Genomic DNA, 27,968 nt, shown 5'->3' on the forward strand with positions numbered 1-27,968 from the left:
TTTCTCTCTACTCCTCTATCCTCCTCTCCTCTCTTCCCCTCTCCTCTCTTCCTCTCCTCTCTTCCCCTCTCCTCTCCACTGCTCCCCTCCCTGATTCCTCTTCTCTTCCCTGCTCTTCTCCCCTCCTCTCCATCCCTCTCCTCTCCCTTTCCTCTCCTCCACTGATTGCCTGCCTGTGATTAAGTGGTTATAGTAGCAGGTGGCTGAAGGATGTCATTAGACACTGATGAGCCACTGAGGAGCCATTTTTGGGGCAAAGAACACAGTGCTTTAGTGCCTGGTAATGACAGCTACGGTAATTAAGACATGGGGAGGGATGTGACAGCATTGACCAATCAGGGGACTGGCTATGGTTATTGAAGCATAAAAAAGGAATGACCAGAAGGAGGAAAGCCTGTCAGACCACGGCAATTAGACTTGAATGGAAATCATGTCGGCAATCTCTTGTACAAATAAATATGGAAACGTTTACAGTCTCTAGTACCTCACAATAAAGTAAAGACTGTACTACAATGTAGAGACCCAAGACAATTGGTATATTCATCTTGTATTGAATTTTCCCTTCGCTCCAAGGTCTCTATCTATTCCACAACCAGACAGAGAACCACCCATGCCTTTTTCATACCAATCAAACAACCAGGGGGTCATTCTGCCTATTGGGTGCATTTTGAGTATTGCACCTTGGGAATAAATAGTGTTTTGTTGTTCCTAATTCTAATATTCTGTCCTAAAGTGCACATGTTCAACTTAATAAAACACATGTTTTCCCATCTCAAGAGGTAAAAAAAAAATACTATAGTAAGTGCAAAGTAAAGTAACAGAGTTGACCATCACAGGTTTGACCATAGAAGGTTGGACCTTAACAGGATTGATGACTTAATCTTAAATCAGCCATAAATGCTCTTGTGACAGGGGGAATGGAAGCTTGTTGTGTGCAACAGGGGCAATTGAATGCAAGAAAAATGTAATTGTTTAAACATTTCTGGCCTGTCTATTTATTGGTGACACGTTGTGCTCGACCCGCTCAGTTTTCTACCACAAAACCCCACAAAATGGACAAAAAGAGTAGAACTAGCTCATCTGCTTTTACACTATGGTTTGTCTATAAGATGTTCAATAGCTATTTTAAAATAAATATTTAAAAGTTTCACCATATTAAAATGAGAGTTCAGTTCATGTAACAGGGTTTTCCTTCAAATTTAGGGACCTTTTACTGCAGTGGGCTAAATCAGGGTCACACAGAGTGATTCTTGGTAGACAAAAGTAGACACCTCACACACATGGTGTGTGAGAAGACACCTGCACCATGTCAGATATAGAGTTGAAATGTATTCAATTTTGAGTTTGCATCCCAATATTACACTTTATATACATCACAGAAGACTGAAATATAACAAAACTGTTTGACATAGAAACACCAGATTTTCGTCAGTTTAAAAAAAGATATATCTTTATTAATGATGAAATTATGAAAAATATGAATAACATTCCAGACATGAAGCCAAAGAGGTTGCTTTTGGTCATTGCAGGAAATGTCTACAATGAATCACTAATCCCGTTAAATGAGTCACTAATCACGTTAAATAAATCACTAATCACGTTAAATGAATCACTAATCACGTTAAATGAGTCACTAATCACGTTAAATGAATCACTAATCACGTTAAATGAATCACTAATCACGTTAAATGAGTCACTAATCGTGTTAAATGAATCACTAATCACGTTAAATGAATCACTAATCACGTAAAATAAATCGCTAATCACGTTAAATGAATCGCTAATCACGTTAAATGAGTCACTAATCACATTAAATGAATCACTAATCACGTTAAATGAATCACTAATCACGTTAAATAAATCACTAATCACGTTAAATGAATCACTAATCACGTTAAATGAATCACTAATCACGTTAAATGAATCACTAATCACGTTAAATGAATCACTAATCACGTTAAATGAATCACTAATCACGTTAAATGAATAATAATCCCCAGAAATGACTTTGTCAAAGCAACATAATAACAAAGTCTTTACAAAGATGATGAAAACTTGGAGAAATGTTGAGGTTAAGTGGGTTAAAATCTTCCTAGACGTCACAGAGGGTGTACAGATGGACAATTTTGGCATATTGAAAATCAGATGTATTGAATTCTCCATATGGTCTATATGAAAGGGCACTTCATTTAATATAACAGGCTTTTCAAATTCTATATTTGCGCACTTAAAATATCAAAAAGAGGCAAACTGCAATAATTTTGTGGAAGGACCTTGTTAAGACCCACAGACAGCGCTATCCCGACTTTTTTATCTGTAGGATCTACAGCAGAGTCCAGTCTGTGTAAGATTGACACAGAGGGATTGTCTGTCAATTTGTGTAATTACAGTGACGGGGCTGTGTATCATAGATTTGATGAGACAGCTGTAGAATGAGACAGAGGGGAGAAGGCAGGGTTAATGGTAGGTTAAACCCCCTCAAGGCCTGTGTGGGAATATTTTCATCCTCTCTCTCTCTCGTTCTCTCTCTCGTTCTCTCTCTCTCTCGTACACTCTCTCTTGCTCTCTTTCATTCTCTCTGTGTCTTTCTCTCTACCATCTCCTCTGGAGTTTCACTTTCTCTCTCTCTCGTTCTCTCTCTCTCGTTCTCTCGTTCTCTCTCTCTCTCTCTCTCTCTCTCTCTCTCTCTCTCTCTCTCTCTCTCTCTCTCTCTCTCTCTCTCTCTGTCTCCGATGTAAGTAAACATTCATGAAAGGCTTGAGGGGTTTGGCTGCATCTACATTCATTGATTTTCTGTCTGATGTCTTCATGTCCTCTGGATGAATTTCTATTTTATTTAACCCCCCAATCAGTTCTGTGCCGTGTAACACCGAATGAATAGGCTTTGCAAAAATATGATGTTTTAGTACTGACTGAATACTGGTTGGAAATAGTGAAAGCTAGCGAGATCCTTCCTTTTCATTGGTTATAGCCTGACATGAAGCAGATATGATGGATGAAATAATAATAGACTTTCTCATGCAGTAGATTAGAACCCAGTCAGACACAGGATTAATACATCATGTTTAAAAAACAAAATTGGTTGTCTTTATTTTGTCAAACGATTAGTCTATTCTGTCACTATGGGTGAGATCTCATACTGTAGGTATAAATTAATTAGCTAGGACAAATTAAAGTTAAAGATCGGATCTTCATTTGAGTCAGAGCTGAAAAACAATCCTGCAGCAACAGGAAATGTGAATTATTATGTGGATTCTAATTAACTGGCATTTTGTAGGGGTTGATACGTTTGTCATTGAGGCAAATCAAGTCTGAAATTTCAAAGTGGAAATGACTAACTTTAGAAGCCTTTTAAAAATGTAAATACACTACAAATTTGCATTTTCTCAAAAACAAAAAGAGTGATCAAATTAAGATCCTACATCTGTATATAACATGCATGGTTGCTTTCCTGGACACAGATAAATCTAGTGCTGGACTAAAAAGCTATTTCAATGGACACTATTGGAAAATAGTTTTTTTTAAATAATTTTAAAAAACACACTGGAATGAGTGTGTGTGTCCAAACTTTTGACTAGTACTGTATATATATGTACTTTTTATATATTTTCCATTATTATTTTTCCCTAACCCTACCACCCCTCCCCTAATTGGAGTCAACTAATGGACAACAACATTTAGGTTTCTACTTCCAGCTACATACACTTATGTTGGAGTCATTAAAACTCGCTTTTCAACCACTCCACAAATCTCTTGTTAACAAACTAGAGTTTTGGCAAGTCGGTTAGGACATCTACTTTGTGCATGACACAAGTCATTTTTCCAACAATTGTTTACAGACAGATTATTTCACTTATAATTCACTGTATAACAATTCTAGTGGGTCAGAAGTTTACATACACTAAGTTGACTGCGCAGCTTGGAAAATTCCAGAAAATGATGTCATGGATTTAGAAGCTTCTGATAGGCTAATTGAGTCAATTGGAGGTGTACCTGTGGATGTATTTCAAGGCCTACCTTCAAACTCAGTGCCTCTTTACTTGACATCATGGGAAAATCAAAATAAATCAGCCAAGACCTCAACAACAACAAATTGTAGACCTCCACAAGTCTGGTTCATCCTTGGGAGCAATTTCCAAGTGCCTGAAAGTACCACGTTCATCTGTACAAACAATAGTACGCAAGCATAAACATCATGTGATCCTACGTAGCCGTCATACTGCTCAGGAAGGAGACGTGTTCTGTCTCCTAGAGAGGAATGTACTTTGGTGAGAAAAGTGCAAATCAACAGCAAAGGACCTTATGAAGATGCTGGAGGAAACAGGTACAAAAGTATCTATATCCACAGTAAAACGAGTCCTATATTGACATAACCTGAAAGGCAGCTCAGCAAGGAAGAAGCCACTGCTCCAAAACCGCCATAGAAAAGCCAGACTACGGTTTGCAACTGCACATGGGGACAAAGATCGTACTTTTTGGAGGCTTGCAAGCCGAAGAACATCATCCCAATTGTGAAGCCCGGGGGTGGCAGCATCATGTTGTGGGGGTGCTTTGCTGCAGGAGGGACTAGTGGGCCAAACCTAGTGCACTTCACAAAATAAATGGCATCATGAGGTTGGAAAATGATGTGGATATATTGAAGCAACATCTCAAGACATCAGTCAGGAAGTTAAAGCTTAGTCGCAAATGGGTCTTCCAAATGAACAATGACCCCAAGCATACTTCCAAAGTTGTTGCAAAATGGCTTAAGGACAACAAAGTCAAGGTATTGGAGTGGCCATAACAAAACCCTGACCTCAAACCTATATAAAATCTGTGGGCAGAACTGAAAAAGTGTGTGCAAGCAAGAAGGCCTACAAATTCGACTCATTTACACCAGCTCTGTCAGGGGGAATGGGCCAAAATTCATCCAACTTATTGTGGGAAGCTTGTGGATGTCACGACTTCCTGCTGAAGTTGGCTCCCTTGCCTGTTCGAGCGGCGCTCGGCGGTCGTCATCACCGGCCTACTAGCCGCCACCGATCCCTTTTTCGTTGTCTGTTTGTTTTGTCTTATTAGTTTCACCTGTGTCCTGTTGTATGGCTTAATGGACTTCCTTATTTAAAGTACGTGTACCCGCCCTTGTTTTGTTCGGGATTGTATTTATGTTACGTGTGTGCGTTAGGTAGAGGTGTTCGTGTTTCTGGACCTGGCACCCTGTGTTTTGGGTGGTCCACTTCATTGTCCGCGCCCTGTGTTGTGGGCTTGTTGTTTTTTGTGCCATAAAGAGACATAAAGTGAACAAGTTTCACAGACATGTGACTAACAGAAATTGAATAATGTGTCCCTGAACAAAGGGGGGGTCAAAATCAAAAATAACAGTCAGTATCTGGTGTGGCCACCAGCTGCATTAAGTACTGTGGTGCATCTCCTCCTCATGGACTGCACCAGATTTGCCAGTTCTTGCTGTGAGATGATACCCCACTTTTCCACCAAGGCACCTGCAAGTTCCCGGACATTTCTGGGAGGGAATGGCCCTAGCCCTCACCCTCCAATCCAACAGGTCCCAGACGTACTCAATGGGATTGAGATCCAGGCTTTTCGCTGGCCATGGCAGAACACTAATATTCCTGTCTTGTAGGAAATCACACACAGAACGAACAGTATGGCTGGTGCATTGTCATGCTGGAGGGTCATGTCAGGATGAGTACCACATGACGAAGGAGGATGTCTTCCCTGTAATGCACAGCAAGCTCAGTCAGATGATGCTGTGACACACTGCCCCAGACCATGACCCTCCGCCTCCAAACCGCTCCAGAGTACAGGCCTCGGTGTAACGCTCATTCCTTCAATGATAAACGCGAATCTGACCATCACCCCTGGTGAGACAAAACCGTGACTCGTCAGTGAAGAGCACTTTTTGCTAGTCCTGTCTGGTCCAGTGACGGTGGGTTTGTGCCCATAGGCGACGTTGTTGCCAGTGATGTCTGGTGAGGACCTACCTTACAACAGGGCTTCAAGCCCTCAGTCCAGCCTCTCTCAGCCTATTGCGGACAGTCTGAACACTGATGGAGGGATTGAGCATTATTGGTGTAACTCGGGCAGTAGTTGCCTGTACCTGTCCCACAGGTGTGATGTTCGGATGAACCGATCCTGTGCAGGTGTTGTTACACATGGTCTGCCACTGCGAGGATGATCAGCTGTCCGTCCTGTCTCCCTGTAGTGCTGTCTGAGGCGTCTCACAGTACAGACATTGCAATATATTGTCCTGGCCACATCTGCAGTCCTCATACCTCCATGCAGCATGCCTAAAGCACGTTCACGCAGATGAGCAGGGACCCTGGGCATCTTTGTTTTTGGTGTTTTTCAGAGTCAGTAGAAAGGCCTCTTTAGTGTCCTAAGTTTTCATAACTGTGTCTTTAATTGTTTACCGTCTGTAAGCTGTTACTGTCTTAATGACCGTTCCACAGGTGCATGTTCATTAATTGTTTATGGTTCATTGAACAAGCATGGAAAACAATGTTTAAACCCTTTACAATGAAGATCTGTGAAGTTATTTGTATTTTTACAAATTATCTTTGAAAGACAGGGTCCTGAAAAGGGGCGTTTCTTTTTTTTCTGAGTTTATATACATTTGACTGACACAGTATATTTTACAATAGTTATCTTGTTTGTTTTTAATCCCAAAGTAACTTTTGATTATGCAGAGGTTGTTTGTTCTGCTCTTCACAAGTCCTCACTGCCAGCCCTAGCTATAGGAAACACAATTTCCTTATTATGCTATACCATATGAGTGTGTAGACTAGTGTAACATGTTACAGTCAAAAGCAGCAACTGTGTGGCTTACGTGGAAGAACAGCAATACAATGCAAACATAGGAGAGAGAGACAGAGTGTGGAAGATACATTAGTATGGTTGGAGAGAGAGACAGAGAGAGAGACAGAGAGAGAGAGGGGCCAAATCACTCAGACACACCACTGCCAAACGTTTACCAGCTGATTTTTGTCTGGTGACTTCACGTACTGCTCAGTAGGCTTGTCTGGTGACTTCACATACTGCTCAGTAGGCTTGTCTGGTGACTTCACATACTGCTCAGTAGGCTTGTCTGGTGACTTCACATACTACTCAGTAGGCTTGTCTGGTGACTTCACATACTACTCAGTAGGCTTGTCTGGTGACTTCACATAGTACTCAGTAGGCTTGTCTGGTGACTTCACATACTACTCAGTAGGCTTGTCTGGTGACTTCACATACTACTCAGTAAGCTTGTCTGGTGACTTCAAATACTGCTCAGTAGGCTTGTCTGGTGACTTCACATACTACTCAGTAGGCTTGTCTGGTGACTTCACATACTACTCAGGAGGCTTGTCTGGTGACTTCACATACTGCTCAGTAGGCTTGTCTGGTGACTTCACATACTGCTCAGTAGGCTTGTCTGGTGACTTCACATACTGCTCAGTAGGCTTGTCTGGTGACTTCACGTACTGCTCAGTAGGCTTGCAACGGGGCATCTAATGTTCCTCTGGAAGCAGGATAAATTAATGTATTTCAAATGACTAAACTGTGAAAACCATTGCTAAATGTACAATATAAAAAAGGTTTTACTAATGATAATTTTTTACGTTTTTACAGTATGTAAATTTGTCTACATTAGTTTTCATATCTATATGTTCTGTGAAGTTCTGTGAAGTTCTCAGACACTCTGAAGTGTGATTTATATGTCTTCGTGTTTTGGGATTTCTATATGTTTCATGACTAACAGGGAGGCAGAAGATCTGTCGCAACATGTTGAGGAACGCTTCAATAAATGTCCGTGGAGAAATCTCGTCATGGCGGTGAGTAATTCAGAGAGGCTACGCATTAAAGTACTCAGGGTGGGCTTGTGTACAGTGTGTTTAACCATGGGCGGCAAGGTGTGGCACTTATAGCCAGCACGTACACACACACACACACACACACACACACATACACAGGCAGCGCCGGCCTCGTTATCGTTGCATTCCAAACTACACCTACCCTTTTATTTAAACACTGCTGCCACGGCAACACAGATGGAAAAAGACACTGCTGAAACTGACACCCACCTCTCTGTCTTTAACTTCCTGCCATAGACACACACACAGCGTGAGAGCACACACGCAGGCACACGCACGCACATACAAACACACAGGCAAGCACACACACACAGACACACACAGACACACAGACACACACAGCGGTCTTTAATTTCTGTTTTAGCGTCTGGACTCCCAGAGGCATACAGTTACACAGAAGGGGAACCTTTGAAATGTTTACAACGGTTTACGAGGCACCTGAGAGAGAGGAGGTTTGTTTGCTGAGAAAGCGTTTCTCACACTGGCCGTATGTCTCAAATGACACCCTATTTCCTTTATAGTGCACTATTACCTTTATAGTGCACTACCCTTAGTCAAAAGTAGTGTACTATATAGGGAATAGGGTGCCATTTGGGATGCAGGCTGGGTGAATACAATACAATGCCCTGACCCTAATCTCAGAAACCAGAACATTTATGTTAACAGTCTTTCACAAGAGACGACTCTGACCCGGATGGGCATTTCCTGAAACCTTATTGTCGGATCTTGTTCAGTCAACCTGTTTGACTCCAATCAAAAAACACATTCCAGAAGGATAATGGTTGAACTGAACTTAAAGGGTTTAGTATAGAAACACTGTACCATTCCTTTACCACACTGTAACCAGGTTAAAGTCCTTTCACAGAGCAGGGGTAGCCTTCTGGTGTGGTAAAGGAATGGCTTTTACAAGGGGAAGGGAGTGGAAGGGTTATATGATAGTTGTCATACTGGGACCAGCCAACATGGCATCTGAGGACAAAACCAATCTTTTTACTGGGACCAGCCAACCAAAACCAACCTGTTTACTGGGACCATCCAACCGGCATCTGTGGACAAAACCAAGCTCTTTCCTGGGAACAGCCGACCAAAACAAACCTATTTACTGGGACCAGCCTACCAGGCATCTGAGGAAAGAAATGACCTGTTTACTGGGACCAGTCTACCAGCCATCTGAGGACAAAACCAACCTGTTTAGTGAGACCAGCCCACCAGGCATCTGAGTACAGAACCAACCTGCTTACTAGGACTAGCCTACCACGCATCTGAGGACAAAACCAACCTGTCTACTGAGACCATCCTACCACGCATCTGAGGACAGAACCAACCTGTTTACTGAGACCAGCCTACCAGGCCTCTGAGGACAAACCAACCTGTTTACTGGGACCAGCCTACCAGGCATCTGAAGACAAACCCAACCTGTTTACTGGGACCAGTCTACCAGGCATCTGAGGACAAAACCAACCTGTTTACTGAGACCAGCCTACCAGGAATCTGAGGACAAAACCAACCTGTTTACTGAGACCAGCCTATCAGGAATCTGAGGACAAAACCAACCTGTTTACTGAGACCAGCCTATCAGGAATCTGAGGACAAAACCAACCTGTTTACTGAGACCAGCCTATCAGGAATCTGAGGACAAAACCAACCTGTTTACTGAGACCAGCCTACCAGGCATCTGAGGACAAAACCAACCTGTTTACTGGGACCAGCCTACCAGGCATCTGAGGACAAAATCAACCTGTTTACTGAGACCAGCCTATCAGGAATCTGAGGACAAAACCAACCTGTTTACTGAGACCAGCCTACCAGGCATCTGAGGACAAAACCAACCTGTTTACTGGGACCAGCCTACCAGGCATCTGAGGACAAAACCAACCTGTTTACTGAGACCAGCCTACCAGGCATCTGAGGACAAAACCAACCTGTTTACTGGGACCAGCCTACCAGGCATCTGAGGACAAAACCAACCTGTTTACTGAGACCAGCCTATCAGGAATCTGAGGACAAAACCAACCTGTTTACTGAGACCAGCCTACCAGGCATCTGAGGACAAAACCAACCTGCTTACTGGGACCAGCCTACCAGGCATCTGAGGACAAAACCAACCTTCTTACTGGGACCAGCCTATCTGAGGGCATGATAAAATTAACAACATTCCTTCCTTTTATGTTCTACACTACACAGTGGTACATTAAGCAGTAAGAGTACAAACCACAGCATCACCCACAGACAGATAGACATAGACAAACTAATAAAGGGAACCTCAGTACATTGTACCCATGCAACATGTACTCTTAGTCGCATTGCTAAGTGCATTGTTGACCAGAGAGGTGTAATGTATTCACAGGAACACACAGACTTCCTGTCCCTTCATAAGCCTTTATAACTCATCCCCTGGGAGTGACACTTTAATTCTACCTACATGTACATATTACCTTAATTACCTCAACTAACCGGTACCCCCGCACATTGATTGACTCTGTATCGGTACCTCTGTATATACAGTTGAAGTCAGAAGTTTACATACACTTACAGTGGGGCAAAAAAGTATTTAGTCAAATCAAATCAAATCAAATTTTATTTGTCACATACACATCGTTAGCAGATGTTAATGCGAGTGTAGCGAAATGCTTGTGCTTCTAGTTCCGACAATGCAGTAATAACGAACAAGTAATCTAACTAACAATTCCAAAAAACTACTGTCTTATACACAGTGTAAGGGGATAAAGAATATGTACATAAGGATATATGAATGAGTGATGGTACAGAGCAGCATAGGCAAGATACAGTAGATGATATCGAGTACAGTATAACATATGAGATGAGTATGTAAACAAAGTGGCATAGTTAAAGTGGCTAGTGATACATGTATTACATAAGGATGCAGTCGATGATATAGAGTACAGTATATACGTATGCATGTGAGATGAATAATGTAGGGTAAGTAACATTATATAAGGTAGCATTGTTTAAAGTGGCTAGTGATATATTTACATCATTTCCCATCAATTCCCATTATTAAAGTGGCTGGAGTTGAGTCAGTGTCATTGACAGTGTGTTGGCAGCAGCCACTCAATGCTAGTGGTGGCTGTTTAACAGTCTGATGGCCTTGAGATAGAAGCTGTTTTTCAGTCTCTCGGTCCCAGCTTTGATGCACCTGTACTGAGCTCGCCTTCTGGATGACAGCGGGGTGAACAGGCAGTGGCTCGGGTGGTTGATGTCCTTGATGATCTTTATGACCTTCCTGTAGCATCGGGTGGTGTAGGTGTCCTGGAGGGCAGGTAGTTTGCCCCCTGTGATGCGTTGTGCAGACCTCACTACCCTCTGGAGAGCCTTACGGTTGAGGGCGGTGCAGTTGCCATACCAGGCGGTGATACAGCCCGCCAGGATGCTCTCGATTGTGCATCTGTAGAAGTTTGTGAGTGCTTTTGGTGACAAGCCAAATTTCTTCAGCCTCCTGAGGTTGAAGAGGCGCTGCTACGCCTTCTTCACGATGCTGTCTGTGTGAGTGGACCAATTCAGTTTGTCTGTGATGTGTATGCCGAGGAACTTAAAACTTGCTACCCTCTCCACTACTGTTCCATCGATGTGGATAGGGGGGTGTTCCCTCTGCTGTTTCCTGAAGTCCACAATCATCTCCTTAGTTTTGTTGACGTTGAGTGTGAGGTTATTTTCCTGACACCACACTCCGAGGGCCCTCACCTCCTCCCTGTAGGCCGTCTCGTCGTTGTTGGTAATCAAGCCTACCACTGTTGTGTCGTCCGCAAACTTGATGATTGAGTTGGAGGCGTGCGTGGCCACGCAGTCGTGGGTGAACAGGGAGTACAGGAGAGGGCTCAGAACGCACCCTTGTGGGGCCCCAGTGTTGAGGATCAGCGGGGAGGAGATGTTGTTGCCTACCCTCACCACCTGGGGGCGGCCCGTCAGGAAGTCCAGTACCCAGTTGCACAGGGCGGGGTCGAGACCCAGGGTCTCGAGCTTGATGACGAGCTTGGAGGGTACTATGGTGTTGAATGCCGAGCTGTAGTCGATGAACAGCATTCTCACATAGGTATTCCTCTTGTCCAGATGGGTTAGGGCAGTGTGAAGTGTGGTTGAGATTGCATCGTCTGTGGACCTATTTGGGTGGTAAGCAAATTGGAGTGGGTCTAGGGTGTCAGGTAGGGTGGAGGTGATATGGTCCTTGACTAGTCTCTCAAAGCACTTCATGATGACGGATGTGAGTGCTACGGGGCGGTAGTCATTTAGCTCAGTTACCTTAGCTTTCTTGGGAACAGGAACAATGGTGGCCCTCTTGAAGCATGTGGGAACAGCAGACTGGTATAGGGATTGATTGAATATGTCCGTAAACACACCGGCCAGCTGGTCTGCGCATGCTCTGAGGGCGCGGCTGGGGATGCTGTCTGGGCCTGCAGCCTTGCGAGGGTTAACACGTTTAAATGTCTTACTCACCTCGGCTGCAGTGAAGGAGAGACCGCATGTTTTCGTTGCAGGCCGTGTCAGTGGCACTGTATTGTTCTCAAAGCGGGCAAAAAAGTTATTTAGTCTGCCTGGGAGCAAGACATCCTGGTCCGTGACTGGGCTGGATTTCTTCCTGTAGTCCGTGATTGACTGTAGACCCTGCCACATGCCTCTTGTGTCTGAGCCGTTGAATTGAGATTCTACTTTGTCTCTGTACTGGCGCTTAGCTTGTTTGATAGCCTTGCGGAGGGAATAGCTGCACTGTTTGTATTCGGTCATGTCACCAGACACCTTGCGCTGATTAAAAACAGTGGTTCGCGCGTTCAGTTTCGCACGTATGCTGCCATCAATCCACGGTTTCTGGTTAGGGAATGTTTTAATCGTTGCTATGGGAACGACATCTTCAACGCACGTTCTAATGAACTCGCACACCGAATCAGCGTATTCGTCAATGTTGTTATCTGACGCAATACGAAACATCTCCCAGTCCACGTGATGGAAGCAGTCTTGGAGTGTGGAGTCAGCTTGGTCGGACCAGCGTTGGACAGACCTCAGCGTGGGAGCCTCTTGTTTTAGTTTCTGTCTGTAGGCAGGGATCAACAAAATGGAGTCGTGGTCAGCTTTTCCGAAAGGGGGGCGGGGCAGGGCCTTATATGCGTCGCGGAAGTTAGAGTAACAATGATCCAAGGTCTTTCCACCCCTGGTTGCGCAATCGATATGCTGATAAAATTTAGGGAGTCTTGTTTTCAGATTAGCCTTGTTAAAATCCCCAGCTACAATGAATGCAGCCTCCGTATAAATCGTTTCCCGTTTGCAGAGAGTTAAATAAAGTTCGTTCAGAGCCATCGATGTGTCTGCTTGGGGGGGGATATATACGGCTGTGATTATAATCTAAGAGAATTCTCTTGGTAGATAATGCGGTCTACATTTGATTGTGAGGAATTCTAAATCAGGTGAACAGAAGGATTTGAGTTCCTGTATGTTTTTTTCATCACACCATGTCACGTTGGCCATAAGGCATACGCCTTATGGCCAACTTGCCACCAATTGTGCAAGTTCTCCCACTTAAAAAGATGAGAGGCCTGTAATTTTCAACTATGACAGAAAAATGAGAGAAAAAAAATCCAGAAAATCACATTGTAGGATTTTTAATGAATTTATTAGCAAATTATGGTGGAAAAGTAAGTATAAGTATTTGGTCACCTACAAACAAGCAAGATTTCTGGCTCTCACAGACCTGTAACTTCTTCTTTAAGAGGCTCCTCTGTCCTCCACTCGTTACCTGTATTAATGGCACCTGTTTGAACTTGTTATCAGTATAAAAGACACCTGTCCACAACCTCAAACAGTCACACTCCAAACTCCACTATGGCCAAGACCAAAGAGCTGTCAAAGGACACCAGAAACAAAATTGTAGACCTGCACCAGGCTGGGAAGACTGAATCTGCAATAGGTAAGCAGCTTGGTTTGAAGAAATCAACTGTGGGAGCAATTATTGGGAAATGGAAGACATACAAGACTACTGATAATCTCCCTCGATCTGGGGCTCCACACAAGATCTCACCCCGTGGGGTCAAAATGATCACAAGAACGGTGATTATTTCACTTATGATTCACTGTATCACAATTTCAGTGGGTCAGAAGTTTACATACATTAAGTTGACTGTGTCTTTAAACAGCTTGGAAAATTCCAGAAAATGATGTCATGGCTTTAGAAGCTTCTGATAGGCTAATTGAGTCAATTGGAGGTGTACCTGTGGATGTATTTCAAGGCCTACCTTCAAACTCAGTGCCTCTCTTTGACATCATGGGAAAATCAAAAGAAGTCAATCAAGACCTCAGCAAAAAAATTTGACCTCCAAAAGTCTGGTTCATCCTTGGGAGCAATTTCCAAACACCTGAAGGTACCACGTTCATCTGTACAAACAATAGTACGCAAGTATAAACACCATGGGACCACTCAGCCGTCATACCGCTCAGGAAGGAGACACGTTCTGTCTCCTAGAGATGAACGTACTTTGGTGCGAAAAGTGCAAATCAATCCCCAGAACAACATTTTTACCTTGTCAGCTCGGGGATTCAATCTAGCTACCTTTCAGTTACTGGCCCAACACTCTAACCACGAGGCTAACTGCCACCCTGTAAAGTCTACACCTGTTGTATTCGGCGCATGTAACAAATACAATTTGATTTGATGTAATGTCTGACCAGTATGTACCCTTAAGTCTTATGTTACCATACAAAAATTGAGGTTTGTGTGACCATAACCAACTAACCACCAGATAAAGTATTGCCTTCAAAAGTGTCAACTATTTGCCAATGCCAACCTTCAAGGGGCAATCGGCAGTTGATCAACCCATTTTTGGTCTTATAAATTAATGATATGTACCCATTGATTCTTGGAGAATATAATTTATAAATGCCTCAGGGTACAACAGTTGAACTAAGCCCATATCAGAAGCCAAAATATAAGCTTGTTTTACTCCAACTTTAAAGGCCCGACACCGGACAGGAGAAGCAGGTACGGGGAGTCAGACATTTATTCGGGAACAGACATAGAACAAGCCAGGAACAGCGGCAGCACACGGGACACACGGACATATGACAGTCAATACAGCAGCGGGGAACAGAGCTGGGGAACTGACAAATATAGGGGAGGAAATAAACAGGTGATTGAGTGAGTCCAGGTGAGTCCAATATCGCTGAAGCGCGTGACGAGTGAAGGCAGGTGTGCGTAAATGATGGTGACATTAGTGCGTAAACAAAGTAAATGTAAACAAACACTGTATTGCATATCATTTTTATATCATGGATGGTCAGTCCTAGCTCTGTCTATGAATTTGAGAGTAGTTACATTTCTCCAGCCCCATCCCTCAACTTTTTATCAAAACAGTGGTGGGGAGTTCACTTTGTTATTGTTTCAAATGCAGATTTCCCCTTTATATATTGCAAAGTAATGTGAAAGAGGCATTGAGAAACTAATGAGAAGCCGAGATAGAAGCCTAGATAGAAACATAGATAGAAGCGTAGATAGAAGATGTGCAGGGTTGGGGATTGGTGCCTTTTTTGACACAGAAGAAAATCCAGATTATTAAACCACTCCAGGGGATTGGTCCAACAGAGATATGCAGTAAGAAGAATTAGTCAGCAGCTTTGACATAATCGTTGTTATATACAGTATCTCCCTGCTCAGTAGTCCCTACCCAATCCCCAGTCTCCACCCCAACTGCAAGGACTCTGGTTAACCCCATCTCTTTTTCACTCACTCACTCACTCACACACACACACACACACACACACACACACACACACACACACCAATAACAACTCTGGGGTGAGGTTACCAACAAGCTCTCACTGTCTCACTGCAGAACTAGATGTTTATCTACATTTCTCCAAACATCACATTTGAAGTGTTTTTGACAGCATGGGTTGAATTTAGAAGGTAAATAGTTAAGGCTTTGGATAGGGTTAAAACATTAAGTTAAGGCACTCATTCCAAATGGTTAAGATAAGGGTTAAGGTTTTGGATAGGGTTAAAACATTAAGTTAAGGCACTCATTCCAAATGGTTAAGATAAGGGTTAAGGTTTTGGATAGGGTTAAAACATTAAGTTAAGGCACTCATTCCAAATGGTTAAGATAAGGGTTAAGGTTTTGGATAGGGTTAAAACATTAAGTTAAGGCACTCATTCCAAATGGTTAAGATAAGGGTTAAGGTTTTGGATAGGGTTAAAACATTAAGTTAAGGCACTCATTCCAAATGGTTAAGATAAGGGTTAAGGTTTTGGATAGGGTTAAAACATTAAGTTAAGGCACTCATTCCAAATGGTTAAGATAAGGGTTAAGGTTTTGGATAGGGTTAAAACATTAAGTTAAGGCACTCATTCCAAATGGTTAAGATAAGGGTTAAGGTTTTGGATAGGGTTAAAACATTAAGTTAAGGCACTCATTCCAAATGGTTAAGATAAGGGTTAAGGTTTTGGATAGGGTTAAAACATTAAGTTAAGGCACTCATTCCAAATGGTTAAGATAAGGGTTAAGGTTTTGGATAGGGTTAAAACATTAAGTTAAGGCACTCATTCCAAATGGTTAAGATAAGGGTTAAGGATTTGGATGGCGTTAAAATAAAACATGTAAAATAAGTGTCCACCACTGGATCCAGAGTTATGGGATTACACTCATCCACACCTAGCTAAACCTAATTGATGGTAATGGCTCTCACTGTTGCCCATGGTGGTCAGTTCTGAAGGCGCTTCATGGATAGACGTCCAATTTTGAAGTCACTCTTGAGCGATCTGCCTGGAGGTTACACCATGACTCCTATTGGCCCAAACAGACCTCTGTAACTCCTCCCATCAAGTCTGAACCCTGCACTTTTTTCTTCTGACACATTAAAACCCATTTTCCCTTGGCTGACCTTAATTCAAGATGATCTTTCCTTTAATAATTCATAGATAGGCAGTGGGAGGGATGCTTTGCACTGGCAGGCATGGCTTCTCCCTCATGGGATTCCTCGTGTTGGAAGCAAGGGGTGGCAGCATGGGCTTCCTCGTGTTGGATGCAAGGGGCGGCAGCATGGCTTACTCGTGTTGGAAGCAAGGGGCGGCAGCATGGGCTTCCTCGTGTTGGAATCAGGGGTGGCAGCATGGTCTTTCTCTTGTTGGAAGCAAGGGGTGGCAGGATGGGCTTCCTCGTGTTGGAAGCAGGGGCGAAAGCATGGGCTTCCTCATGTTGGAAGCAGGGACGGCAGCATGGGCTACCTCGTGTTGGAAGCAGGGGCGGCAGCATGTGCTGCGTTCAACATAGTACCCTATTCCCTACATAGTGGAGTCGCTGTGTGTTGGAAAAGAAACGTCATGGTTAACAACACAGCTCTAGTAATACCGGGGGACGATGATGATATATACCGTTGGAGACCCCTGTCCGGCCATGGTAAAAAGTAGTTCAACATATGCTTATAAGGAAGCGGGTGCCATTTGAGATGCAGATGCAGCGTAGGTCAACCATCCTCTCTGGCTCCTCACTGAAACCATAGGGCTCCATTCAATCAAGGTAAAAAATAAACAAAATAATACATTCTGTTGAACCTTTATTTAACCAGGCAAGTCAGTTAAGAACAAATTCTTATTTTCAATGACGGCCTCTGAACAGTGGGTTAACTGCCTGTTCAGGGGCAGAACGACAGATTTGTACCTTGTCAGCTCGGGGATTTGAACTTGCAACCTTCTGTTTACTAATCCAACATTCTAAACACTAGGCTACCTGGTGGTTACTAGTCCAACACTCTAAACACTAGGCTACCTGGTGGTTACTAGTCCAACACTCTAAACACTAGGCTACCTTCCGGTTACTAGTCCAACACTCTAAACACTAGGCTACCTTCCGGTTACTAGTCCAACACTCTAAACACTAGGCTACCTGCTGGTTACTAGTCCAACACTCTAAACACTAGGCTACCTGGTGGTTACTAGTCCAACACTCTAAACACTAGGCTACCTGGTGGTTACTAGTCCAACACTCTAAACACTAGGCTACCTGGTGGTTACTAGTCCAACACTCTAACCACTAGGCTACCTGGTGGTTACTAGTCCAACACTCTAACCACTTGGCTACCTGCCACCTCTACACTCTAAACACTAGGCTACCCTGCCGCCCCAAATTTCTGATTGAGCCCAACGCAGGAACATTTTCTTTCAATTTAATTTGCGCTATACGTGCCGATCTTCCGCAATACGGATTGAATCGAGCCCATAGTATCGCTCACTCTGTCTCTTCCTCTCTCTCTCACGCATTGTGTGGATGGTCTGTACTGGTTGAATCACAGTTGTTTCCACGTCATTACAAGTCGGAGTCTCATCTTACTGTTACAAGTAACACAATTTGGTTGTGCATCAGAATCTGAGATTCTGTGCAGATTATTTTAGCAATTGTAAAGATTTCCACCGACCTGCGACCATGAACATGCACGCTTTCTATGATTACATAAGAAGACATTTATTACTTCAGTAACCTCAAGATGTGTTCATCATTTTAAGGTTTAATAAATACTGTTACATTAGTTTGTAAGATTTGTAAGATAGCCTCAACATCTGAAGGAGATGTATCTTCTGCTTGGATATCTCCATCTGTGCAGCTGAGTCTGGCTTCAACTCCAGTTCATCTACAAATTAATAATTGATATGTTGGATTCACATCTCCATTTCAACCAAAAATCTAAGTTCAAGAATAGGACTAAATCAAATCAAAATTTAAATCCACTTTAAAATGTTGGTCCCATGATCCAGGAGGTGAAATAAAAGATCCCAGAAATGTTCCATACGCACAAAAAACGTATTTATCTCAAATGTATTGACATGCCTGTTAGTGATAATTTCTCCTTTGCCAAGATAATCCATCCACCTGACAGGTGTGGAATAAAACACAATGCGACAGATGTCTCAAGTTTTGAAGGAGCGTGCAATTGGCATGCTGTCTGCAGGAATGTCCACCAGAGCTGTTGCCATGGTAGAGAACTGAATGTTAATTTCTCTACCATAAGCGGCCTCCAACATCATTTTAGATCATTTGGCAGTATGTCCAACCGGCCTCACAACCACAGATAACGTGTATGGCATTGTGTGGGCGACCGCTTTGCTGATGTCAACGTTGTGAACAGAGTGCCCTGGTGGCTGTGGGGTTATGGTATGGGCAGGCATAAGCTGAGGATATTGAAGACAATTGAATTTTATCGATGGCAATTTGAATGCACAGAGATACCGTGACGAGATCCTGAGGCCCATTGTCGTGCCATTCATACGTGCATGGCCCCGTGTCGCAAGGATCTGTACACAATTCCTGGAGGCTGAAAATGTCCCACTTCTTCCTTTGCCTGCATACTCACCAGATATTTCACCCATTGAGCATGTTTGGGATGCTCTGCATTGACGTGTACAACAGAGTGTTCCAATTCCCGACAATATCCAGCTCTTCGCACAGCCATTGAAGAGGAGTGGGACAACATTCCACAGGCCACAATCAACAGCCTGATCAACTCTATGCAAAGAAGACTGACTGGTTTTCTGATCCACGACATCCTTTTAAAAAAAATGTGTCTGTGACTAACAGATGCATATCTGTATTCCCAGTCATGTGAAATCTATAGATTAGGGCCTAATGAATTTATTTAAATTGACTGATTTCCTTATATTTCGTTATATTAACTGTAAATCTTTGAAATGGCTATATGTTTCTTTTATTTTGTTGTTCAATATACATGAAGGCAGGGTAAAGTGACTTAGTATCAGGATAGATAAGAATAAGGTATTTGAGGTAGATATGTACATGAAGGCAGGGTAAAGTGACTTAGTATCAGGATAGATAAGAATAAGGTATTTGAGGTAGATATGTACATGAAGGCAGGGTAAAGTGACTTAGTATCAGGATAGATAAGAATAAGGTATTTGAGGTAGATATGTACATGAAGGCAGGGTAAAGTGACTTAGTATCAGGATAGATAAGAATAAGGTATTTGAGGTAGATATGTACATGAAGGCAGGGTAAAGTGACTTAGTATCAGGATAGATAAGAATAAGGTATTTGAGGTAGATATGTACATGAAGGACAGGGTAAAGTGACTAGACATCAGGATAGATAATAATAAGGTATTTTAGGTAGATATGTACATGAAGACAGGGTAAAGTGACTAGGCATCAGGATAGATAATAATAAGGTATTTGAGGTAGATATGTACATGAAGGCAGGATAAAGTGACTAGGCATCAGGATAGATAATAATAAGAGTCAAATAAAGAACAGAGTAGCAGCAGCATTTTATGAGTGTGAGTGTGAGTGTGAGTGTGTGAGAGTGTGAGTGTGAGTGTGTGTGTGTGTGTGTATTGGGTTTTCAGGTTCTGTCCCAAAAAAGGAAGACAATAACATAGAATTGGACTTCCCAAACCCTAACTGACTGTGTAGATAAAGCTGGCGTGTTGTTGAACATGCCAGTACATGTCCTCTCCTCTTTATCTCTTCTTCTTATCTCCAGCCCATACGTTAGACCTTCATAGGCAATGATGGTGCTACAGGTGTAAGGTCATAATTAGATGTTTTGTTTATTTAACTAGGCAAGTCAGTTAAGAACAAATTCTTATTTATAATGACAGCCTACTGGGGAACAGTGGGTTAACTGCCTTGTTCAGGGGCAGAACGACATATTTTTACCTTGTCAGCTCAGGGATTCAACGCAGCAACCTTTACAGTTACTGGCCCAACGCTCTAACCACTAGACTACCTGCCATCCCTGTTGATCAGGAAAAAAGGGTGAAGGCAAGTGTTTTCAATTTGCATTGAAAGTTAATAATGAATAATCCCCTATCAGCATATTAGGGTAATCATGGGTTGCTCAGACGAAAACAATTCACAGACAAGACAGGTCCCTTTTGGGTATGCCTGCCCTGAGGCGAGAGTTGTCAACTCAACTATGTGTGTGTGTGTGTGTGTGTGTGTGTGTGTGTGTGTGTGTGTGTGTGTGTGTGTGTGTGTGTGTGTGTGTGTGTGTGTGTGTCGTTTGCCTGGCTGTTTTGACAAAGTTTGTATTTATTTATTTGCACCACAGAAAACAAGTGATACACAAACAATAAAGATTAAATAAAAAAAAGGTGTGCAGGTGTGGTTGGAAGCTCTGAGGTGAGGTGACAGTGATGTTTCAGCTTTCAGTTGTGGAATGGGATGATACTGAATGGTACTGGCAATGCGGAGTTGGGCTTCCTTTGGCCCGGGTCATAATGCGGTCATAATGAGGATCAGCGGGGGCCGACACCGCTCCTCCCAGCTGTCTTTCTCTCCTCTCTCAATTAAATTCGCCACTGTTGCACGGCAGAGGTTGAGGGCAGAAGGTGAGCTCGTTGTACTGCGATGTTAAAACTGTACATTTAAAAACAATGTAAACATATGTCTCAAATGCCAATGAAACCCCTTTGAATTAAATTGAATAGTACCCGAAACCACTTTACATCCACTTGAATGCGGCCGGACTAGTCTGCAACTCAACGAGTAGTTTATTCGTTTAGAGTAGGAAGCTCCGCCCCTCGCTGAAGGGCTTCATGCTCACTATTCGCCCGTTCCTCCACCAGTTCACCTCGCTGTGCGTTTCAAGAGCCGCGGATCAAAGCTGCCTGCTGGGACTCCACACATTTCCCCAGCTACCTATCGGCGCGTCGGATGTGGGATAAATAACATATAACTTTGTTTTTGGGACCTACATTGTTTTGAGGTTTTTGGGGAGGGAGAAGGGGTTGCCAGGCAAGTCAAGAACGGGAGAAGACCTCAGGTAAGCAAAAACATTTGACACTTTCCACAGAACTGACACGCGTTTATCTTTTCTCCGACCAATAGATTCGCATATACAGTCATGTTTATTTAAGCCAGTAACGTTGTTTGTTTAATGTATATAGGTTGTTGAACATATAGCTGTCCGTCTATTTAGTATTTGCCTCCTTATAACCAGGCTAAGAACCCCCGTATTGGGTAGGAATATGTCACAGGTGATAATGCTTAGCCTGTAACCATAGTCCAGGAGGACGCATTTAGATACTACAAGTGAAACATGTTATTTGAGACCATGGCTGAGCAAGGATAAGGAGCATGAAAATGTCAACATATATCTATAGATATTCTCAGGAACGAGGCACGTCCTCTAGGAGGCTATAGGCATCCCACTTGTTTCAGAAATGGAATGAATGATACCTTCAGGAGTCGCGGTTCGAATGAGAAGGCATTCCAGAGATGGGAACAATGTGTTCGACTGCTCGATCAACTGAATGGGAAATTCTGTCTTGATGTTCAACCAGGCGCTTCAGCACAGGAATGAATTAATCGCGTGAAACAAACACTGCGTGGCAATGCCTTGTAGATCCTTACGATAATTCGATGTATATCGTCCGTGATCGAGTTGAGAATGTATGACTCTATTTGTTAATATATCGTTTTTGTTCCGTTTATTAGACAGTCGAGGAATGTAAGGAGTATCGATCCATAGACACCCCCCACCCCCATATGTGCGCGTGCGTGCTAAGGCTTGAATTACTGGTCACATAATATCAGTATTGTCTTAAGTATCTTATGGCTACATTGAACTTGGAAGTGTAAAAGTCAACCAATAATTCCGTTTTTTCAGCTGTTCTTTCTTTGACAAAGCCCTGCCCCGCCCCTCTGTCGTTATCTGCCCATGACTGTCAAAATGTTGCCCCTGAGTCTAAACATTGTCACACAGATTGCATTCCCCCTGCATCAGGCTAGCCCTGAGCAAATAATACATTGTGTGTGGTCAGTAGTGTTGTGTTGTTAGGGAGACAGGAGTCAGGCAGTTTTGCTTCCAGACACTGTTCTGTTATTGCATGCCAGGGCGAGACAGCAGGGGGTAGACTACAGCGCAGAGGCAACACTAGTTGATTACACACTGGCACTCAGAGACACAAAGATGGTTTTTATTATGTCCCCAAGATGCGGAATGACAAAGTTTGAGGACAAAGTTGACCCAGACCCATGCAGCAGGTCACCTTCGTGCTGCTGATCACTTTTTTTCATTGTTTTCCCATTTTGACTTCTGAATTTCTTAACAGCTATATGACAGAAAGCCCAGACTTGAATTTGTGTCATGACTCTTGACCATCTGTCCGTACTCGTGTGTATATATAGATGTTAGTCTCAGAGTACAGGACTAGGCCTACATAGAAATGTCATTTTTTTTACTGAGGAAGAAAGAGTGTAGGCTTCACTCAGAATCTGTGTGAAGATTTGGTCGTGTTCATTTCTGGAGGTGATGGAGCTGGAGAAATGGACATCAGCCTCAAATGAAACTCCTTCTCACCACATGTCCAGTCTTGTTTTTGTTTTGGGTGTTACAGTGCATTTGGGAAAATATTGAGACCCCTGGACCTTTTCCACAGTTACAGCCTTATTCTAAAATATATATATTTTTCCCTCATCAATCTACACAAAATACCCCATAATGACAAAGCAAAAACAGGTTTTTAGAAATAAAACAGAAATATCTCGTTCAGTAAAGGGTCTAAATGCTTTCCAAGTGCACTCTGGGTAGATACCCAAACGGATGAGAAAATGGAAAAGATCATATTTGTCTATACCATTCAGAAGTAGACCATGTGCCATACATCTATCAGTCATACATTTTAATATAGGCTACAGTTGAAACAACAATCAGTGCTGTTTCCAGTGCTTTCCAGATAGTTATTGTGTCAGAGAAACAACAACAAAGGAATATCAGATTATGCTGTAGGTGTAAACATGCATCTCACTAAGTCAAGAAATTCCCCTCCTTCTACAACCCATGTCTATAGTTTGTCCCTAGATATTATAACGCTACAAAATCAATACCAGTTTCTGGTGTTTGAAATTGAATAAGTAATCTGTGTTATTCCACCAGCTTTTATATAAGGCTACATCCCCTGTATTGCTTTATTAATGACTTTAGGTGGTGGGGATATGTACTTCTGTGTGCCATTTCCAAGGCTTGTCTCTGGGTATTTAGCTCTGTGTGAAGACAGAGGAGGACACCTAGGAGAAACAAGACAGACAAACCCTCTAGTCATGTTGATTTTCTCACCGTCCTCCAGTCTTTAACATGAATTGCACAGGGAGAGGTGTTAAGAGCTGCTGGTGTGGTGGTCTGACACTTGCGCCTCTCCACATTCCAGGCATTCTGACCTCTGGGATGTTTGAGGCATTCTACAACAGGAGACTGCATTCTAAACGCCTTTATGTTCCTGGGGGTCACGTGGGCTCAACAGAAAGTAGGACCCTCTAATTTAGGACGCCTGGGAACGAGGACAGAGCTCAGAGGCATCTGAAGTTACAAAGAACACTGCAGTGTAGTGATAGTGGTGGAGCGTGTTGAGTTTACTACAGAGGTTAAAGCCTGGTATAGTTTAAACTTCCTGGCAACACATGACTACACAAATTCAGACACTTGATGGATTTGGCCATAAGTAATTTGTTAGAATCACTGGGAAAATTAAATCCATAGAATATTATTGGGGAAGCAATGAAACACACATCATTATCCTGAGGTGTTTACTGTAGTCTTTCTATTCTAGTTTACTCTGCAGTAAAACAGCTGTGGTGCTTCCTGAACCAGACATAATGCTAGTTCTGTTAGGCAGAGGAGACCAGAGGAAAGGGCTTGTGTCCCAAAATGGCACCCTAATCCCTACATTTTACTGGGCAAGTCAGTTAAGAACAAATTCTTATTTTCAATGACGGCCTAGGAATAGTGGGTTAACTGTCTTGTTCAGGGGCAGAACGACAGATTTTTACCTTTGTCAGCTCGGGGATTTGATCTTGCAACCTTCCGGTTACTAGTCCAGCGCTCTAACCACTAGGCTCACTGCCATACTTTTTTAGTGCAGTACTTTTAACCAATGTAGGGAATAGGGTGTCAGTTAGGATGCAACCGAGTATTGCACCTTGTGCTTTTCATCAGTGGGTGTCAAGTACTGATCATTATGCAACACCACAACCAACTCTCAAATACCTTTTCCTTAAAAGGGATCATTTTTATTGCGTTGATATGAATGAAGTTGTGTTTCGTAATTCAACAGAACTGAATGGTGTAATGTTGAGGGTTAAAGTCTAGAAAGGTGACTGATTGTCTGACTGTTGTCTCGGTGTGTACCTGTAGGGGATCTGGGATTCCAGGTTGACAAATCTGTTGAAGTTGAAATGGGTATAGGAAACACTGTAAACTATGAGTCCCCAATTACATCCAGCTTCAGGCCGATTCATCCTTGAGCGGATGGGGGTGGGGGGGGGGGGGGGGGGGGGGGGGGGGGGGGCGGCGGGGCGGCGGACGGACGGACATGTACACTGCAAATTGACCGCAAGAATGCAAACCAATATAGTATTTGACAAAAACAGAATCATTTCAAACCTTAATTACATTGGGATACGATCACATATTGTTTTATTTATGAGTGGGAATACTTGAACAGATTTCTTAAATTAAAATCACTTTGACCTGATTTCCTGGTGATTTTTAGTCTTTTATGTCCAATAATAAAAATGGTATAAATAAAATCACCTCCGGGGCAAATTGTTCCATTGGGCCACCTATTGGGGAATGAACTTGTCTTGTTCATAACCACCGCTGTTATGTTCAGCTCAAACAATGTGTGCTCTCAATAGCATTATGATAGTTATTGATTAACTCAAGGAATTCAGATAAGGAACAGTGCTTTTAAAATGAGAATCGCCACAGTAAATACAATTCTATACACATTGTTATTCTGATTTCTCCTCTCTGCAGGCTTTCATGTGATACCAGGCTTCTCTGTACAACTACGAACCATGTCGGATCATCCCATCTCCCACCTACATTGACATCAACTATACGTTTCGGACAAATATGTCGGCCTGCGGTGAGTTTTCAGAACACGTGTGGAAACCCGGCTCGTGTAAGAACTGCTTCCATCCGCGTAGCGCCCACCGTGCCAGCGGGGGCAGCACAGTGCCCTGTGGTGCCCTGAGGACCAGTCTGGGGGGAGAGGAGGAGGAGGAGGAGGAGGAGGGAGTGACCGTACCCTACTCCAAACCCACCATCGCCGTTCGCCCCACCATGATGCTCCCGGACTCCAGCGAGATGCTGGCAGACCTCAACATGAACATAGAACAGGTTAGATCTCACTAACTCAAATACAAATGTATGACACTGTATGCCTTTGCATTTAACTAAGTACATCTAGAATGAAACCCGTAGGTTTTAGAGTCACTTAATGTGAAGTGATTCAATAATGTCTGTATGCTTTCTATAACCATGAATTATATTTCCCCTCAATTTTTTTCCCCTCAGGACAATCTGAAGAGTCCAGTGGAACGACTGGGCCTTAAGAACATGTTGGGCCTGTCCCCTATCTACATAGACAGTAAAGGTTGTAACAAGGCCCTGAGAGAGGCCGTACTACAGAGTACTACAACCCCTGAGAAGATAGACTACCCCTGCAGCCGTTTTTCCCCTGGTCCTATCAGCCCCCAGTCTTCTCTGTCCCCGTCAGCCCTCCAGAAGGACTCTAGTATGATCATCAGCAGTGTCTTAGTGACCCAGGAGGACGGACACAGCCGAGGGCCTCACAGTCTGAAGGAGAAAGGGAACAGTGTCTCGTCCTACAGGCAACAGATCACCAAGACTACCAAAACCACCAAGAGTGCTTGCAACGGGCACGGCGTCCGCATGGTGACCACCACTAGAGGGTCTTCCACAGTCCAGGCCATCCAGGAAGTGAAAGCACCTCTGGGTATTGCTATCAACATCATTGCCACGGTAACAACAGCGGCTGGTAACGGCATCTGTAACGGTCTTATCACCACCACAACAGCCCCTAGTAATGGGGGCCTTATGTCTGGGAACACCAACCAGTCCAGTACTTCTCCCGTCCCATCTTTAACCACCCTAAGCTCAGGGGCATCTCCGGGGCCTCTAGGGCACAACCTCCTGTCCTGTGGAGGAGGCCGAACCGGCTCCTTCGTCTCTGAGCCTGGTGCTCTGTCTCTGTCAGACTCATGCTCCTATCGCAGCAGCACAGACTCGCTCACAGGGCCGGATGGCTTCGGACTGGCTGGGCCAGATAGTCCCACTCCTCAGAGCCTCTCAGCCTCGTCAGCCAGCTCTCCCTCAGATGGACAGACGCTGTCGTCAGAACCCATCTATGCTGAGAGCACCAAGAGGAAGAGGAGGCCTCAGAGCGCTGGAGGAGGGAACGGGAAGGTCCATGCCCAAAAACAGCACTCCGAGCTGGAGGTGGAGCTCACAGAAGAGGGTCAGAACCAGAGGGCCAAGATAACCGTCCGGGCTGCTCATACTGAGGAGAACAACCGGACATTCTATCTGAGCAGCCCGGACTCAGCCGTCAGCACCCAGTGGCCTGACTTCAGCCCCACGGCCCTCAGCAACCCCGGAAGCCCAGCTTTCAAGTGGCCCTCCAGCTCTTCTGTAACAGAGACCTCATCCCCAGGTTTCCCTGCTTCACTCCAGCCCAAACCCCAGAACAGCCCCCCTATACCGCCCAAGAGGAACAACCGATCGCCCAAACCGCTCCCAGGGACCTCCAGCATCTCCCTGGTGCCTGAGCTCAGCATACAGACTCTGGTTTTATCACCGTCTTCCAGGGACTTCCAGGTGCACGTGAAGTCCCAGATGGAGCCCCACAGCTCAGCCTCGTCTGAGGTCCGGAGGCACAAGCTCCATACCACTCCCTGGAACTGGGAGGGCCGGATCGAGGAGGAGGAGGAGGAGACAGAGGAGGGCCATGCTCAGGAGAGTGCCTCTCAGAGCAGGGTGACAGGGCTCATCAATAGGGCGGCTGTCTGGAGAGACGCCAGTGACTGGAGACCCACGGGGGTGACACAGGGCAGCGAGGGCCAGCGGGGCAGCACCCAGACCCTACCAGGCACCGCGGCCAACAATAGTGCCAGTCAGAAGCAGGCAGGCTGCAGCAGCGCGGAGGAGGGCAAACATAGCGGGAGCATGTTGGCCAAGTCGACTCCGTCGTCTCTCTCCAGCACGGAGCAGCTCTCAGCAGAGGGGAAGAGTTCAAGCCATGACCCCACTCCACCACCCCCTCCCCCTAAGAAACACCACAGGTAAGAACCTGGGCCTTTTGGTT

At 44.0% G+C, this 27,968-nt stretch overlaps 1 protein-coding gene across 1 annotated transcript in view; it reads left to right on the forward strand.

Moving 5' to 3' along the window:
• Positions 1–21,344: 21,344 nt before the first annotated feature.
• LOC109892328 (inactive tyrosine-protein kinase PRAG1) overlaps positions 21,345–27,968 on the forward strand; it is a 35,875-nt gene continuing 29,251 nt past the window's right edge. The window contains exons 1-3 of the mRNA XM_020484799.2: positions 21,345–21,622; positions 25,616–25,981; positions 26,159–27,945. Of these exons, the coding sequence (XP_020340388.1) occupies positions 25,715–25,981; positions 26,159–27,945 (2,054 nt within the window). The 5' untranslated portion in view covers positions 21,345–21,622; positions 25,616–25,714. The remainder of the gene's footprint in view (positions 21,623–25,615; positions 25,982–26,158; positions 27,946–27,968) is intronic.

Source organism: Oncorhynchus kisutch, linkage group LG6, assembly GCF_002021735.2.
Source record: "Oncorhynchus kisutch isolate 150728-3 linkage group LG6, Okis_V2, whole genome shotgun sequence".
Taxonomy (NCBI): Eukaryota; Metazoa; Chordata; class Actinopteri; order Salmoniformes; family Salmonidae; genus Oncorhynchus; species Oncorhynchus kisutch.